This window comes from Schistocerca nitens, chromosome 1 (assembly GCF_023898315.1).
Source record: "Schistocerca nitens isolate TAMUIC-IGC-003100 chromosome 1, iqSchNite1.1, whole genome shotgun sequence".
Taxonomy (NCBI): domain Eukaryota; kingdom Metazoa; phylum Arthropoda; class Insecta; order Orthoptera; family Acrididae; genus Schistocerca; species Schistocerca nitens.
In genome coordinates, this window is record NC_064614.1 from 112,607,752 (window position 1) to 112,625,999 (window position 18,248).

Sequence of the window (18,248 nt, forward strand, 5' to 3'; positions counted from 1 at the left end):
GGAGCTTACTTCATTGTACAACTAATAACATTAGCAGGGTATTGCTTACATGTACAAGTATCTATAGTTCTAGAAACATATAACAGCTGAAGGTATGTTACACAAAAGCCGCTTCTCAAGTGATGTGAACTCATTTTATGCTATTTATAAGGATATTGCTGTCAAAATTTTGACATACATCAGTACCTCTAAGGCCCCATTAGAAAGGGACATTATGCTGAGGGGCACATGTTGTTCAGTTTATTGAGTTTATAAGCACAGTAGAATCCACTGCAGAGGGAGCTTAGAAATCCAGGGCATCAAATTAATAACTATTTTGTTATATTTCTTTTGTTTGTATTTAAGCCATGACCCATTGAAAATTAAATTCTTCTAGTCAGTTCTCTTTACATCATCATTACAGTATCATGTATATATTAAAATTTTTATATAATATATTACTCTGTTCTCTGAGCACAGATGAAGCAGTAAATTCATCTTAATTTAGAAGTTACATACTCTTTGCTGAATTCACAAATTACTTCTCTTGCATAGTACAAAAAAGTGATAATAGGCACTGTTTGTTCTGTACTGAAGTTTTTTTAGTATACAATACAAATTAATTAATGTGATAAAAGTTTTTGATGTTCATCAATGCTGTATGACTAATGTATTCTTGAAGATGAATTGATTATATATTTGCAATTATTGCACGGTGTTAAAACTAAAACAGTGCCATATTAACTTGTTTCACATTTTTGGAAATCACTGCATTCTTGAGACTTTTACTATGAAAATACATTGTTTCTGTTGTAACATAAAAGTTATATTTTGTATTTGTTGTGCACTTTCAAAGTGTTTGCAGTTTTTTTTTTTTTCAGGCACAGTCGATATTACAATATTGTGGATAACATTTATTGTTAAAAATTGACATTGTCCAGTTTAAATATAAAAAATGATTTCAAGTAAATTTTGCTGCTTCTCTGTACATTAAAAATAGGAAATACAATATTCTCATTGTACAAAATAATTTAAAAGAAAACTGTGCATGGTAATGTGCAGAATTGATTTTAAATTCTGGACTAGACTAAGTTTTACTTATACACAAATATAATTATTACCATAATGGTGAACTTGTTTTACAAGTTCGGCACAGTCCAGCAATTTTTTTCTTCTGTAAATTTGACTGCTTAAATGACTTAACACTCTTAAGAGAGATATTCATATCACATAATTAAATCACCAGCACACAGTGTTTGCAATATAATGTAGGTCAGTGCTAAGTATCATACATTTCCAAACCGGGTCTGATTATCCTACACTTTATACAGCAGCAATGTTACAAGGCATGGTTCATCTGAGCAACAGCTTTAAGTTCATAAATATGGTGGTCGCATACCTAATTTCATTTCCACAGGAGGATTAACTACTAACCAGAATTGTCATGTGCATTCACCATAGTTTTGTAGGTAGTAAGACTCAGTATAACACTGGAAAATGCTTACAGGGCAGTTTCCAGAGTCGGTGAGGGGCTCTTTGATTCAAGAGTTCCTAAAATGTACCTGCCTGGCGAACCATTATAATAATTTGTTTTTGTTTTGTCATTGGATTTGCTCTTTGGGGTGCAGGCATTCAACAGGCTTTGTTGCTGCATAATAAGTTGTGGTGATTTGAACTCGGTATTTAACATGCGATTATGGTTATCTGTTTTTATCTGATTATTAGCGTAAGTCCTTACATTATTTACCTGGTTTGAATTCACATTTTCCTTAATATTTTGTTTTGAAAACATTTCTGGTGATCTCACTGGAGGAACTTTTGAGTTGCAAAATAAAAGCCTATTACTTGCTGTGGAATTTTTTGCATTAGTGTTCAATACACTCTGTCCTGGAAGATTTGATTTTTGTTGTATACTAGTTTGGTACCTCAATGTTCCAGTCTTATTGGCTTCCACATTTGATGGTTGAGTAAATCTGTCTGTGCCAAAAGAGTCACTCAAAGGCCTCCGCACTGAGGGATTCATCAAAGTAGTCCCACGACTGCTTGTTGCAGTGCTTGCTAACTTTGACTGCTGTTGCCTTGAGGGACTATTTTGTGGTGAATTTGACGTGTCCTCGTCCTCTGCACAATCTTCTGGTATTGTAGAGGAGAGGACGTCTGTTCTTGGTGAAGAGAACTTCCATGTTGCTAATGTCCTAGGGGAAGATAACAACTTGGGTCCACCATTACGCTTCTCCACAGGACTTCTGGATGAGTAGCAGCCATTAGTGTTGATTGTTGCAGAAACCATCTTCTGACGAGACAACCTCAGCTGTTCCACAGCAGATAGTTTGGTCCCAGGGTAGCCTGTTATGCTGGAAATATTTGATTTGCTGCTTTGCTGCAGTAAGAGTCTCTTAAAATCATTTCTAGATGTTTGCTGGATAGAAGCCAACCGGTCACAGGCCCAACTCTGTCGAGACCCAGGAAGTTGCACAGGTGATCTCGAGTTCAGCGATTGACGCAGAACTTCTTCTTCACTCGCATTTGGTGACCAGCTGTGGCGATTTCTACCATTTTCATTTCTGTTGTTGAATGTCCCTGTTTCAGGTGTGTACCTATTTGCAGCTCTTCCCTGAAGTCCACAGAGAGAGGATTCTGAACTTCCAGGTGAGAGACTAGTTGCAGAGGAGCAAGATGGGGAAGCACTCCTGCTATAACTGTCTGAATCTGTTTTTATATTTAAACGCTTTTTTGATTTGTGAATTGCAGCAAAGATCTCTTCTGATGTCATGGATGTTCGAGGTGGTGATATAAGGCGTGGAGACCCAACTCTCACCTGGTTTACTTGCAAATGTGTGTTGCTGTATGCCTTGAATGTGTTTCCATTGTCATTTTGCAAACTTTGCTTTGGAATTGGCGAGAAATTTGTACTCATGTCCATGGACATTGTTCCACTCTTAGTTGGCGTAGAAGAGAAGAATGCTTGCCTTGTGTTCTCTGTTTGTTGCCGTTGTTGATTAGACAGAGCAAGGTGAGAATTTTGTGGCATTGTTTCAGGCACTTTAGGAACAGAAGCTGGCATGCCACATGCAGAATGTGTATTTGTTGTTGCCACTGGCACTCTGTGTATATTTGAGTAAAGTTGCGTTGCACACACATTGTACTGATATGGCATCGTGTTTTTGTGTTCATTACTTCTTTGACTGTCTACGTAATTCCTGCAGCTACTGGTAGCTATAGTGTTGAAACGTCTGCTGCCTGGATCTTGCTGCATTGGATTGATTTGTTTTCCTGAACTCTCCATGTCCAGTTTATCTTGTGATCTTCTGGCAGGTAGTGTCCAGTAAGGAGGAGCTGAATATGGAACATGCTGTGTGTGATCAGTGGTATTAGACCACACTGCATGTGGAGAATAGCCGTACCTTGGTGGTTCCTTACCATAAGTTGGATTTCGTCCTAGTAACAGAAACAACAAAATTAACATTTTAAAAAGCTATGTTGATGATAAAATCCCCCTGCCACTTATAGATAATGTGTACTTTCTTTAGTTTTGTTAGGCTGCAGAATAAATAAAAGTCACAAAAATGGAACCACTTGTAATATTTGTGACTAAATGAGAGTGTAACTAATTTATTTTTGAAAAAATCACTGTCTTCATTTCTTGTTTTATTCCAGTATGTAGAATGTGAGGTAGAATTTTTAGCTTATTATACAAATATTGATGTGATTAAGCTATATTGACTTCTAGTAGTAAGATTATTATGCACACAGGGTAATTTGGAATATCGTATGACATCTTCCACTTTGAGGAATCACTGACTCCCTATTTTCTGAGAATTCAAATTCTAGGAACTCCATCAGGCAATAGGCAAAAGGTCCCTAGCTCCAGAACATCAATATTGCAGTGTTCCAGATCTTTCATTGCATAAGGGAGTTGTAGCAGTGATTGTGTTATGTTATGGACAATAAAATATTTGGCTGTCTCAGGTTTCATTATACTTGCTTTCAGGGAACTGTTGTGTTGTTTTACGCATTATTGGTTATCTGAAATGTACAATTGTAGGGTTATTATGAGGCAGTAGTACTATTGAAAAAATAATTTAGCAGGCAACATTTAATTATGGGAAATGTCTGCAGACTAGAGGCACATATAGACTGGTCACTTTTGTGCTTTCCAGCTATTGCAGCAATTCGGCAAGAAAATATGGAAGAAAGGCAATGGCAGATTGCCTGTCACAGTGAACAATGTGATGGCTCAGGGCAGTGGCTAGGCTTCAGAAAGCTGCCATTTTTTACATCACCTGTACACTGTTTTTACAAATAATTTTATTGCTCACATTAAATTTGATAAAACTGTGAAATTGTGTTCCTAGACGCAGTTAATAACTGTCTAAACTCTGTAAAACAGATAAATTCATTGATATGGGAACAACAGAGACCATTTCCTTTGTTACTGAGACAGATCTGTCCCTTCCTCTTTTGTTCTTATCTACATACTCTGACATTTGACTTTGTGAAGAGTGTGGCAGAGGGTACTTCCCATTGCAGCATGGGAAGAATGAATGCCGAAGTGCATTTGTGCACACTGTAAGTAATATTAGCTTCTTTTTGTGGTCTCTACAAGAGCAATGTGTTGTGTATTGCTTGACTACTCATTTAATGCAAGTTCTTGAAACTTTGTAATTAGGCTTTTGCAGAATAGTTAGCATCTATCTTCAAGCCACCGCTTATACGGGGATTTTAGCATCTCTGAACGCTTTCGCAAGGGTCAAACAAACTTATGACTGTAAGTACGTGATGTTCTTCTTAGTGTACATACAGTATCCCTGTAGCCGTTTTTGGTGTGGGTCTCACACACTTCAGCAACATTGTAGGATGGTCATATGAGTATTATATGAGCAATCTTAATTGTAAACTAATTGAATTTTTCCAAAACCCTGCTAATGAACTACAGTCTTCATCACCTTCAACTGTGGCTGAGCATATGTGATTATACCATTTCATTTCTCTTCCATACAAATTGTTATATCCACATACTTGTATGAGTTTTCTGATCCCAATTATGACTCATTGATATTGATTATAGCTTTTTTGTGGAAATGCACAATTTTACATATCTGAACATTTAAGGCAAGTTTCCAATCTCTGCGCCAGTTTGAGATTTTATCAAGATCTGACTGAATATTTGTGCAGTCCTTTCAAACAGTACTTCATTATACACAACTGCATCAATGAAAAGTCTGCAGTTACTATTAATACTCTCTGACAGGTCATTAATATATAACATGAACATCAAGTGTCCCAAAACGAATTATTAAAAAGAAGTTTCTGTTCTGTTACTTCAGGTCATTATATTCACTTACTCAATGGATGTATACATCCATATTCACTGGGTAATATGTGTCCAAAAGGAAACAGTGTTTCTTAATCAGTATCACTGTTTTACGAACAGCCCTGTTTATAGTTTACCTGTTTTGACCACTAATTTCATAGAGGAAGCATATGCTTTTCGTATGTCAGAATGTGAAGTACCTGCGATATCAGTTTATAAAAATTTTTAGTCATTGGTCCTTCTCTCTCTCTAAAGTCAAGGTGGTTCAAATTTCACAAATGGTAAATACTGACAATGTTACGAAAAGGATAGATTGCTACTCACCATATAGTGGAGACGTTAAGTTGCAGGCTGGCACAACAACAAAATTGCCAAACATGTAAGCTTTCGGCCAAAAGGCTTTCTGAATTAACAACGCACACATGTGCACCCCCCCCCCCCCACTAACATACACAGAGAGAGAGAAACTGTTTCTGGCCATGGGGATAAGGAGAAGGCCGGGGCAGGGAGGGGAAGGGATAGCAGGGTGGAGGTGGGGGAGGGTGAAGTGCTGCTTGTGGGAGCATACAGGGACTTGATGGGAAGAGGGTAGGGCAGCTAGTTCCAGAAAGGAGGTTGGTCAGAGTAAGGGGGGGGGGGGGGGGGGGAGAGAGAACAGAGAGTGGAAAAGGGGACAAGTACGGAGCCTCATACTTACCCATGTTCCCACTCCAGCACCAAATGCCCTTAAAAAAAAAAAAATTCACCATAACATTCACTGTCTTTTTACTTATCCCCTTTTACACTCCCTGCCCCCACCCCCTCCCACTAACTTCCTGTCTGTACCTAGCTGCCCTATCCTCTCCCCACAATGTCCTTCTATGCTCCCACAAGCAGACTTTGCCATCCCCCACCCCCACCCTCTATCCCTTTCCCTCCTCACCCTAGCTGCTTCCTTAGCCCCACTACCAAGATTGCTTACCTCATTATGCACAGTTGCTTACAGTCTGGCCTCCGTGGTCAGAGACTGCGTGTGTGTGTGTGTGTGTGTGTGTGTGTGTGTGTGTGTGTGTCAGAAGAAGGCCTTTTGGCTAAAGCTACCTGTTTAGTAGTCTTTTTATTGTGCCTGTCTGCAAGTCAGCATCTCCACTGTATGGTGAGTAGCAATCTATCCTTTTCATAATATTGTCATTATTCTTGATTTTCCATTGTTTGAAATGATAAATATTGTTGAACAAACCTTAAACTGCAATTTTACAGTGGAACATTTGTACCTGAACATATTTTTGATAAAAAAATATTTTTTTCTGAAGTTCTTAAAAGTGGTCAGCAGTGATGTTTCTTGTTCGTGGGAACATTTTCTGTTTGTCATCATAGACTTTTCATTTCTGCTGTTTAACTTACAAATGTTTAGTGCCCTGTTTTAAAATCATGGATAATACCAGCTCATTGCACTCGATCAGTAATAAATATTTCGTGAAATAGTTATTCTGATGCTTAGTTCTTGTAACACAGCTATGTATGCTATCTGTGGGTGTACAGTATTTCTAGTCACAGATTGTTTTCACTCAGGCTTAAAAAATATAATATTATGTGTCTCATCATTACTGTTTTTGATTAGTTGTAGTGTCATATTGCATGCTCTTTAAATTTCATTTTAATTCAGTAACATCATCTGCTTAACCTAATACAAATGGAACACATTACTTGTCTGCCTTGAGAAAGTCAAGTAATGGAAAAGCTTTGTTTGTCTGACAGGACACAGTGAATAAATAAAATATTGTGAAAATTAAGAAAGTATTTCTTTTTATAACCATTATGCTCTACCAAGCTTGGAGGATTTGAGTTAAGTAAAATAATCATTATAACACTTACCTTTGAATTTTCATATTTCAATGTAAAACTCTACAACTTCAGATATTTATGGCTGTTCTTAAGGTGTGATTATTAGTTTCCACTGTCCTTTGCAGCAGTGATGCCTTACCTTTTCTGATGTACTGCTTCTTAACGGTTTTGCAGAGTCTGTCCTTTAATATTTTGTAACTGTATGAGAACACTGATTGTTTATAAAAACTACCAAAGTGCTGGAACACAGTGTAAAGGGAATCAGTTTACTATTGTGCACTGTAGTTAGTTTTGCATAATGTGAAGTGTATTTTTTCTGTGACAGCCCAGGATTCCAAAGCCCACAGGTGCAACCAACCAAAAGCCAGATAATAAGATACCCAAATGTAGATCATAGCCGAAAATTAGTGTAGCAATGTAGTGAATACATTAGATGACCAACATTAACAATAACTGCAACTTATATATGTTCATGGCTTGACTTTTATCAAATTTATGAGCTGCGAGGCTGTATGTTGACTACTGTTTTTCATTAAAATGGTAAGAAATGCAGGCAATGAAAACTTACTGTGTGCTTACGAATACTGAAAATTTATTCCTGAAACAGAAGACAAGTGAATAGGGAAGAACAATTAAGATAAAGGCATAAGAAAGAGTTGTGTGCTTTGTCTTTGTGTTATTCTCCCTTTTATCTCTCATAGTAAGAAATGACATACAGATACTACAGTGGTTGACTGATTTGAATTTTTTTGGCTACATTAATTGGCCCAAGTCCTACATCTCTCCCTTTTTGTATCTCAACTTTCCATTTTCACTACATTATAATTTCTTACTGGAATATTGTACTGTATATAACATGGGTCACTGCTGAAATAAAACCTGGACTCTATTCTTGTTATCAACTATCCAACCGGTAGGATATATGAACATTGTTTGGAGATTATGGACATGCTGATACTGACTTCATAAATGCAGTACCATCATATGCTAAACCAAGATAGCACTTAAAAGCTTCATATTTTCTTTATTTGTGGGAATATTTGCAGTAAATAGTTACAGAATTACAGGAAACTTGAACTTTTTGCCAAATGAAGTTAGGTAAAAATGAAAGACAGCAGCTCATCCATAGTGTCACACAGGTCTGTCAGAACATTAAGTGTCAAAGATCAGTGCTTCCTTCATGAGCATAATTTTTTAATGGGTTAAACAGAGAGCTACTGGGAAAGGGAAATAAGAGAACAGCAGGTTAGTAAAAATAGACATTAATAACGATGGAATACCAGTCAAGGTTCTCAGCTGTTACTTCTCTGATTCAGTACCAGGCTAAACTCACACATTTATTAATAATATTCGTTATAACTCAAGTGTTTATTTCAGATTTGTCTCCTGCCCTGCTCTCTCTCTCTCTCTCTCTCTCTCTCTCTCTCTCTCTCTCTCTCTCTCGGCCCCTGTTGTGCTTTTCCCATTAGTCCTTTAAGAAGTTTACCCATATATTTACAAGGGCTCTTGATAAAGTATCCAACGTCTATTTATAAAATCAATCTTTATTAAGATACAGTTGTTTGACTCCAGTCAACTTCAGCTTCTACACACCTATCCCAATGCTGGAAGCATAGCTAGAACGCCTCTTTTGGTACAGTACACAGCTGCTGCATTGAATTCTGCATAATGTGTTCCCTGCCCTAAAATCTGGTCCCTTCCAGAGCCGTTTTCAGTTTAGGGAAAAGCCAGAAGTCACCTAGTGCTGGGTCAGGGGAATAGGGAGACTGACAAACCACAACCATGTTGTATTTGGGCAAAAAACTGAATTAATTGAGAATGATGAGCAAATGAGTTACTATGGTGAAGGTGCCAACTGCCGTCTGTCCCCAAGTCTGGCCATTTGCATATCACTGCTTCACAAAGGTGACACAGGTCCCAGGGATGCTGGAAACTTCCATTGCGATGACTGGAACTTTGTTTCTGGGCCATACCCATAATCCGAGGACTCATCACAGTTATCACTGTGTTTAGAAAGTTGCAATTATGGTTCACAGTATCCAGCAAGTGCTGTGCAATCTGAATGAAGTCTCTTCTGCTCAGTTGTTAGCAACTTTGCACAAATTTTGCTAAGATCCTCCTGAGGTCCAAATTTTCCATTACAATGGAATGAATGTATCCAATACTAATTTTAACATTATCTGCAAGTTCTCTGATCATGATTCGTCTATTCTGCATCAACAGGTTCCTTAAATCTCTTTCAGATACGGTCTTGTCTCCAAACATTGTCAAATCTTGCAGATTGCTTTGACTTGAGAATCACCACGCTTAAAACAAAATTTTATGCAATAATGTTGCTCCGTCTGCAGCTCGTGGTCTCAAAGTAGTGTTCTTGCTTCCTGAGCACAGTGTCCCGGGTTCTATTCTTGGTGGGGTCGGGGATTTTCACCTGCCCTGAGATGACTGGGTGTTGTTGAGTCTTCATCATCATTCATTCATCCCCATTATGGTCTGAGTAAGGCAACAGCAAATCACCTCCATTAGGACCTTGCCTAGTATGGCGGTGCAGGTCTCCCACATCGTTCCCCTATGCTCTGTCAAGAAGCATGGGACTTCATTTCCAATGTTGTTCCCCTTTTACCACCAAACAAAATCCGATGACTGCCTCTTACACGTATTCACTTGTCAATGGCTAGACAGTGACTGGTTGTTTCCATAGTCATGAAAAAAAATCCAGCATGGACACTATGTGTGCCTGCAAACAAACCGGTAAAGAGCATGTGCAGCCTGGTACCAATGTTGACTTCAACCATAAAAAATAAGTTCGGGTGCATTTTCAACAGCCCTTGTAAATGAACCCTCAGAACTGAAGATTTAAGAATGCAGGTTCATAAATCTTGAGTTGGAGCTGCCATTTCATTTCATGCCATGAAGAACGTCCTTACGAGGAAGTTATTTTACATCACAATAGTGAATAGTCTCTTGAAACTCTTGTTGCTATAAACCTGTTGTTGATGAAGGTGAAGAGTTTCTATTAAACTTTCTGATGAGAATAAATATTGAATGAAGGCATTTAAGTGATAGGTCGTAAAAAGGCATGTAACTCATTGTAAATATTATTAGGGATGTATTCTTATTCATTTGTTTGTATTTAAGGCCATGTACTGTTCAGTGTGATAAGTTCACAGCTTGAACTTTTAAGAAACCTTCTTGTGGCTTTTGCTGAATAATTTCAGAATACATCCAAAAGAGTACAATTCTGATGTGGATGATAAAGCTCTGAAACGGGGTGATGATTGGGGGGTAATGAGAAAAGTAATTTGTCTCCAAGAATCAACAGATTAACTAAGGCATGTTTTTCAAGTTCTCGACATTTTTTTTTTTTTTTTTTTTTTCATATTACTTGCAGCTGATTAATTAAATTTTCACAGAAAATTTATATAATGGGTGCAAATAAAGAAACCTTTCAAAAATTCAGTATACCAAATGTGCACAGGAAATGTATGCATACTGCAATAATGAATTAAAATAAAAAATAAACACGCATTCTGCCTTGGGGTCCGTAGTTACGGAAGGTGAAAGTACTGACAACACTACGTGCAAAAATACTACTGGTAACAGCAGAATCAAAACCAAAAAGCCAAAAGTAAATTCAAAATATGGAAGTTAGCACTCCTGTCTTTTCATTGTGCCCATAATTAGTGTGATGCAACAAGCAGACTGATACTAAAGGAATTTATTACTTACACACACACACACACACACTAATAGTTAAATGTGTATCAGAAAGTGAATGTTTTTAGGCGTTCCATGCAACACACACTTGCTCTATTTGGATACAACGAAAATGTTTCTTTTTATAAACAGCTATGTGTGGGACATGTGTCTGGTTATTGTCATTAGTTTTCCTCTGACCTGATTCTATTACTCTGATGATCTAATTTGAATTACATTCAGTTCTGTAAGTACTCACGATCATCACTCTAAATGAAACGGCTATATATTGAGAAGTGATATACTATCCCACATCCACTATTCCTCACCCATATTCCCTCCTCTTCCTCGTCCTTATGTGATATGTACTGTTAATTTGAGCCTTTGTTCTTCCAGTAATTAATGAATAAAAATATGAGTATTTGATGATTATAATTAGCCATGATTATAATTAGCCATATATTTTATGGGAATTTGTAATATATGACTACTTAATGTATGTGTTTCTTTGATGTGACTAAAGAAACAAACAAAAACTGTCTGTGAACAGATCATCTTTTTTTTTAGTGGCTTAGGGTACGTGAAATGTATTTCATTACTCTTAACTTTAAATTTTCATGAGAAAGATGGTTTTATTCAGAAAGTTTATAAACATCTTCCTGGTTTTAGTGCGCCTCATTTAAACACGTGAGAACTTATCAACATTCAAAACTTTTAGTGTCTTTGTGGCTCTGTGGAAGTATTTGTATTTAATTTCCTGTCAAAAATTTATTTATCTGAAATTGTCTTTGCTACCTTATATTAAAGGGAAATGTATAAACAGTGACAATGATATCATGCTGAAGAAACTTCCTAATGTACTATATACAAACTTTTTTCATGTAGTTATTTCACACTGGACAGTTACAGCAGTCTCGTGCCAGAGATATATTCATAGATACACAATCTGTATGAGGTATATGTTTGGTAATTATATCAACAGCAACAGTTTACATACTACAACACAAAATGTTATCACATTCAACACAAAGTAATTAAATGAAAACAACTGTTTTTTCATACAAAGTTCTATGAGCAAGATTCAAATAAAATGGTGAAAGTTGCAAAAAGAACACACAAGTGCAAGCTATGAAGGTTTACAAACTGTGCTATAAACAGAAGTTGAAAATATACAGACAGTCATCATAATTACACTTAAAATGTACATTGCAACTACCTGCAGTTATGGCAGTGAACAAAAATCAGTATTGATATTATGTGCATTAAAACAATCATGATGATAAATACACTGAACATTTACAGTGAAAGTAAGTCAAATGTAACAATAAACAGAAAAAAGTTGAGAAAGAGAGCAGAGGAAAAAATAAGCAGAGGGGATTTTATATACAGCCATGCAATGGAACCTTGTGAAAAAGCAATGTGCGTTATAACACAGCAAACAAATCAAATCAAATTTCTGTACAAATCAGTAGCAATGTAAGGATCTCAAAGAAAAATTTGGGTAATGACATCGGATAAGAAGAGAAACTTCTCACTGATTTAGTAAAGAGTAAGTGTGCCTGCTGTTCAGCAGTGTAATAATTGATACTACATTGATACTTGGTGGTCAGTTACCATATATGAAATATATTCAAACTAGAGTCTGGGAGAAATACTAACTAATAAAATATACCAGGCTTTAAAAATTAAATAGCTGTGTTTTCAAATTAAGCACCTTGTTACTGTACAATCACATCTACTCTTTAAGCATTGTCTACTACTTATTTGTGCCATATTTATTAAGTAATGTGGTGAAATGTGATGACTGGAATGATATTTGATCACAAAAATGGCTATTCCATTTTGTTTAGCATAAACATGAAATCTATGACTCAGTTATTACCATTACTCTAAAAGTATTTGCTTATTTGGCACATTTATGACCAGACTACTCTCAACATGCATACATTCAGATTTTAATATGTAAAAATGCAAAAGGAGAAATTTCTTCTAATATGCATGCTTATTTCTACTAGCTAGGAGCCTTCTACCTCTTTTGAAAAGTGTATTTTTTGGGGGATTTACAGAACCTACATTGCAGGAAGCTCTTGAAAGCAACCTAGACAGTACTGAAGCAAATCTGGTGAGTTGCTTATTCATGAAAGACTGCTTATTCATTATATTCAGCAGTTTGAATATTTTATGTAATCTATGTATGGATAAACGAGTGCTGTGTTGTCACCAATTTCTCTCCCCCCCACATTTTTATAGATAAAATGCGAAAGAATTAGCATCATCTAGTGAAAGGTAATCTGAAATTAATAAGAAATTAAGCTTGGGGAATTTTAACGTATGATTATAAGCATGTACTTGTTTTAACAATATCCACATCATTTGAAGAATTAAACAGAAATGTGTAAGCAACATGATTTACATGAAGGACCCAAGCCATTCAATCACATATTTTAAGCTTGTGCATTCATCCACTAGTTATAGTCCTCTAGCATTTGTGACATTAATTTACAGCTTCTGGTACATATGAAACCAATTCCAGTAGCGTCTGGAAAGAGAGCAAAGCCTGAGAGAAGTTTTGTTAAGATATTTCACATTTAACGAAGACCGAAGAAGAGGGAAAGCTTATACATAAAATCTTAAACATGGTACAGAAGACACTTGTTTTTTCTGTGCCACACACTGCTACAAAATTGTTTTTGTGTACATTGTGGCAATTTTGCAGCGTTCTGTTTTTTAGCTGTTTGCCATCACTGTACATTAACCAGCTGTGCAGGCTCATAATATTCGAACAGAGAAAATTCTTTAAGAGACTTATTTAAAATTTTGTTTTTGATCATGTGGGAACCTTTTCCTGTCAGAATGCAAAAGCAAAGCTGAAGAAAATATTTGCAAAAGCAAAGAAGTTCTAGGAAGTGAATAAAATGACTTCGTTTGAGATGAGAAGCAATATTATATGAAGCAAGAGCAATGTGAAGTAAGGGTGGGGGGCAGCAGAAGAACTGTTCTCACCTGTTGTCAGACAAGCACAAGGTTTGTAAGAGCTGCTGGTGTCAAGTGTGGGGTGCCTCTACCATATCTCAGTGTCATGGTCATTACCTTTATTCGAAAGCACCTTTGCACGCTCCGTGTCAGCTGGCACAGGAACGACTGACCGCTTTCCTGCAGCTCGCACACCTGAGAGCAACTCAGGATCGACACGGACCTGAGCACCATAGAACCTGCGCCCCAACAAGTTGGGATTTGATACCTGCCTGACGTCGACATCTGCTGGAGAGGACCGACCACTCGACAGGGTCGGCGAGTCCTGGACTCTAGCTACCTGCTGTCGTGCCCGGGAGAACTCGTGCTGCTGGCTCTTGTGTGGTGTCATTTCCAGGGTGGTCGACTGTTCCCTGCTGCTAGGTAGGCGGCCATTGCCAGCCTGTTCTTTCCGGGTTCCAGCCTCGAATGTGGAATTCAGAAGAATATCGCGATTTACCTTTCTGGCAGGCAGCAGGATGGGCGAGTTGGCCAGACGGTAGCTGTCACTGCGCTTAACCCTCGAGCTGCCCGGGGCGCTACCGCTGATGCGGTCGTACAGTGCTGGATCTGCGTGGCGCAGGAAGGGTGGGAGTTTGGGGTCTGATGGCAGGGGAGGGACCTTACCTTCCTCGGTGTCACGATTGTCTGGTGCACTGCGCGTAGGAGACTGCACATTAACGTAGGCCCCAGGCCTCTGCTGCTGTGGCTGCTGCTGCTGTTGTTGCTGCTGCGCAGGTGGCGGTGACAGCGGACGCTGTGCAGAGACGCAAGTGGCGGGTGTGGCTGCTCTGATGATCACCTTGCCCAGCTGCGGAGAGGTGGGTGGCGGGTGGCTGGTGGTCGCAGCAGTGCGGTGGCCCATCATGGGGCTGCCCGCTGCTGACGGCTCCTTGACATACGGGCCCGGCTCGAAGGTCGTGTGTCCCGTCTTGCCACGCCGCCGAAGGCTGTCTGAGGAGTAAACGACACGGCCTTCAGAGTCGAGCGTGACTCGGGCACCCTGACGGCGCCGTCGCTCCAGGGAATCGCCTGGCGGTGGAGAGGCAGCCAGAGGGGCACCGGACCTCGTCGTCTCAGGTGGTGGCAGCTCGTTCAGTGAGACGTACTCCGTCGGTCGGCACGCTGCCACCACTGCTGTGTTCGAGTAGAAACGCGGCGAGCTTGGCTTGTAATTGGTGTGAGGCCGCACGTCAGCAATGGTCACATAGTCGCCCGCGTCCTGTTGGGCCGTGGCCGTGGCCGTTGTTGGTGCCGGCGTGTGAGCTGGAGCAGGCTGCGACTCGGGCGACTTCTTTCCCGTGAAGGCGTCCTTAACCTGCACAGAGCCATAACTTCTGTTATGTTGTAGGCAATCCGCATATAGTCTGCCTCTAAACTCAAGAGCAAGCAGACAAGTCCCTACTCTCTCTATTCCACTACATCCCAAGGAGGAACTTCAGTTATGCTGAACCTTCTGCAGTGCATCTTAAACCACTGACAATGCAATGTACAAACTTATCAGAAGAGTGTTTATTTTCTAAGAAATGGGTTAACAATTCACAGAATTAATAGCTAATGTCAAATACGGAAGAACATTAGACCACCAGAATCTCCCTGAATCCCTGTAATGCCAATCGTTGACGGGAAACTTATTCTTAGTTATCTCATATCCTTGTAGCATTCTTCTGGGAATGGCCATTTCCATCCACCACAAGCTCTGTTTGCTCTTCAGTTAACAGACAGACAATAGGTAAAATGTGATTTCATTCGAAGATCTTACATGTTAACTGATTCCCACTATTCGATTACCCTACTGATGAAAAATTACTGAACATGAGAGATTACAATACCATCCAGAGTGACCTAAAATGGAATCATTGCCTAAATCAAATGAAAAGCAGATACCCAGGGTGGGATTGCTTGGGGAAGAGGAAACAGTGCAATCATAAAGGAAGTGGCGTTTTAAACACTTGTCCTTCATGGATCATGCCCCAGCCATCTTCACTAAATACATGTTTAAGATAATCTGTAGAGTGCATGTGACGGAATAACAGTAGGATATTTCTGTCACACTTTTTCCCTATTTAAACTATATGTGAACCAGCAAACTGATTTCATGTGACAGTTAATCACATCTCATCAACCATTACAACCAACACAGCAATTCTCCTTCACGTTAACTGAAACTGGTCTTTAAATATGTCTCCTTGTGTCTGTACATGTGTGGATGGATATGTGTGTGTGTGCGCGAGTGTATACCCGTCCTTTTTTCCCCCTGAGGTAAGTCTTTCCCCTCCTGGGATTGGAATGACTCCTTACCCTCTCCCTTAAAACCCACATCGTTTCGTCTTTCCCTCTCCTTCCCTCTTTCCTGATGAGGCAACAGTTTGTTGCAAAAGCTTGAATTTTGTGTGTATGTTTGTGTGTCTATCGACGTGCCAGCGCTTTCGTTTGGTAAGTCTCATCATCTTTCTTTTTAGATATATTTTTCCCACGTGGAATGTTTCCCTCTATATTATATATATATATATATATATATATATATATATAAAGAAAGATGATGAGACTTACCAAACAAAAGCGCTGGCAGGTCGATAGACACACAAACAAACACAAATATACACACAAAATTCAAGCTTTCGCAACAAACTGTTGCCTCATCAGGAAAGAGGGAAGGAGAGGGAAAGACGAAAGGATGTGGGTTTTAAGGGAGAGGGTAAGGAGTCATTCCAATCCCGGGAGCGGAAAGACTTACCTTCGGGGGAAAAAAGGACAGGTATACACTCGCACACACACACATATCCATCCACACATACAGACACAAGCAGACATATTTAGAGACAGAGTCTCTAAATATGTCTGCTTGTGTCTGTATGTGTGGATGGATATGTGTGTGTGTGCGAGTGTATACCTGTCCTTTTTTCCCCCGAAGGTAAGTCTTTCCGCTCCCGGGATTGGAATGACTCCTTACCCTCTCCCTTAAAACCCACATCCTTTCGTCTTTCCCTCTCCTTCCCTCTTTCCTGATGAGGCAAGTTTGTTGCGAAAGCTTGAATTTTGTGTGTATATTTGTGTTTGTTTGTGTGTCTATCGACCTGCCAGCGCTTTTGTTTGGTAAGTCTCATCATCTTTCTTTTTAGATATATTTTTTCCACGTGGAATGTTTCCCTCTGTTATATATATATATATATATATATATATATATATATATATATATATATACCAAACTTCTTACCCCTCTCAGACTGATAAGCAATGCTCAAGAACCAGCTGGAGTTTTGGGGGTCTCAGTTTTAATGTGTCACGTAAGCCTACAATTATTATAATAAAATCAATAGAATATTCAAATGTTTAATACGAGGTTTGTCCACAAAGTAAGTTCCGTTCGGTTACATAAAACAAATGTGTACAGATACAGAAAAAAATATTTATTGTACAAAAATCTACAACTGTTAAACTACTTTTCTACATAGTGTCTGAAATTTTGTAGGCACTTGTCACAGCGTGGCCCAAGTTTTTGTATGCCTTCTTCATAGAAGGTTGCCGTCTGTGTATTCGACCATGTGGTAACATGAGCTCATCATCACTGATGAAGTTTTGACCACTAAGGACAGATTTTAGGTGCAAAAAGAGATGAAAGTCACTAGGAGCGAGGTCTGGGCTGTACAAAGGATGATCAAACGCATCCCAGTAAAATTCCTGTAAGAGTTGTGTGGTCACATTCACCAAGTGAGGTCAGGCATTATTGTAGAAAAAAAACCACCACCTTTTGACAGTAATCCTTGGCACTTGTTCTGTATTGCACAGCACAATTTCTTAATGGTCTCGCAGTAAACGTTCATTGATTGTTTGCCCCCGTGGTAAGAAAACAATCAGCAAAATGCCTTTTCTGTCCCAAAAAATGGTGCACATGACTTTTCAAGGTGTCAAGATTTGCTTAGGCTTAACCTTCGTTGGGGATGAAGTGTGCCTCCATTCCATTGATTGCTGTTTTGTTTCAGGGGTGTCGTACGATACCCAAGTTTCATCCCCCATGATTATCCGAGAAAGAAAACGCATCACCTTCTTCATTGTAGCATGTCAAAAACTGAAGTGCATTGCCCATTCGTTGTTTTTGTGTTGTTCAGTAAGAATTTTGGGTACCCACATGAGTAAAGTTTTCAAAATTTCAGTTTTTTAGTAACAATTTCACGAATTAGTGATCATGAGATCTGCGGAACTTCCATAGCAAGGGCACTAAGCGTAAACTTACAGTTGTGCTTAATCTTTTCTTCAATTGTGTGAACCAGTTCATCAGTAACCACAGATGGGTGTTCACTTTATTCTTCATCGTGCACTTGATCACATCCTTCATTGAACAGTCAAACAGTCTGATCCATCTTCTAACCATTGAATTACTCATAGCTTTTGTCTGTAAACCTCGCAGATTTGCCGATGAATTTCC

General features: G+C 38.8%; 1 protein-coding gene across 1 annotated transcript in view; it reads right to left on the bottom strand.

The window, feature by feature from the left end:
• Nucleotides 1-341: 341 nt before the first annotated feature.
• LOC126256592 (serine-rich adhesin for platelets-like) overlaps nucleotides 342-18,248 on the bottom strand; it is a 529,214-nt gene continuing 511,307 nt past the window's right edge. The window contains exons 11-14 of the mRNA XM_049955534.1: nucleotides 13,876-15,140; nucleotides 5,991-6,018; nucleotides 3,501-3,519; nucleotides 342-3,417 (exon numbers count right to left, since the gene is read on the bottom strand). Of these exons, the coding sequence (XP_049811491.1) occupies nucleotides 1,481-3,417; nucleotides 3,501-3,519; nucleotides 5,991-6,018; nucleotides 13,876-15,140 (3,249 nt within the window). The 3' untranslated portion in view covers nucleotides 342-1,480. The remainder of the gene's footprint in view (nucleotides 3,418-3,500; nucleotides 3,520-5,990; nucleotides 6,019-13,875; nucleotides 15,141-18,248) is intronic.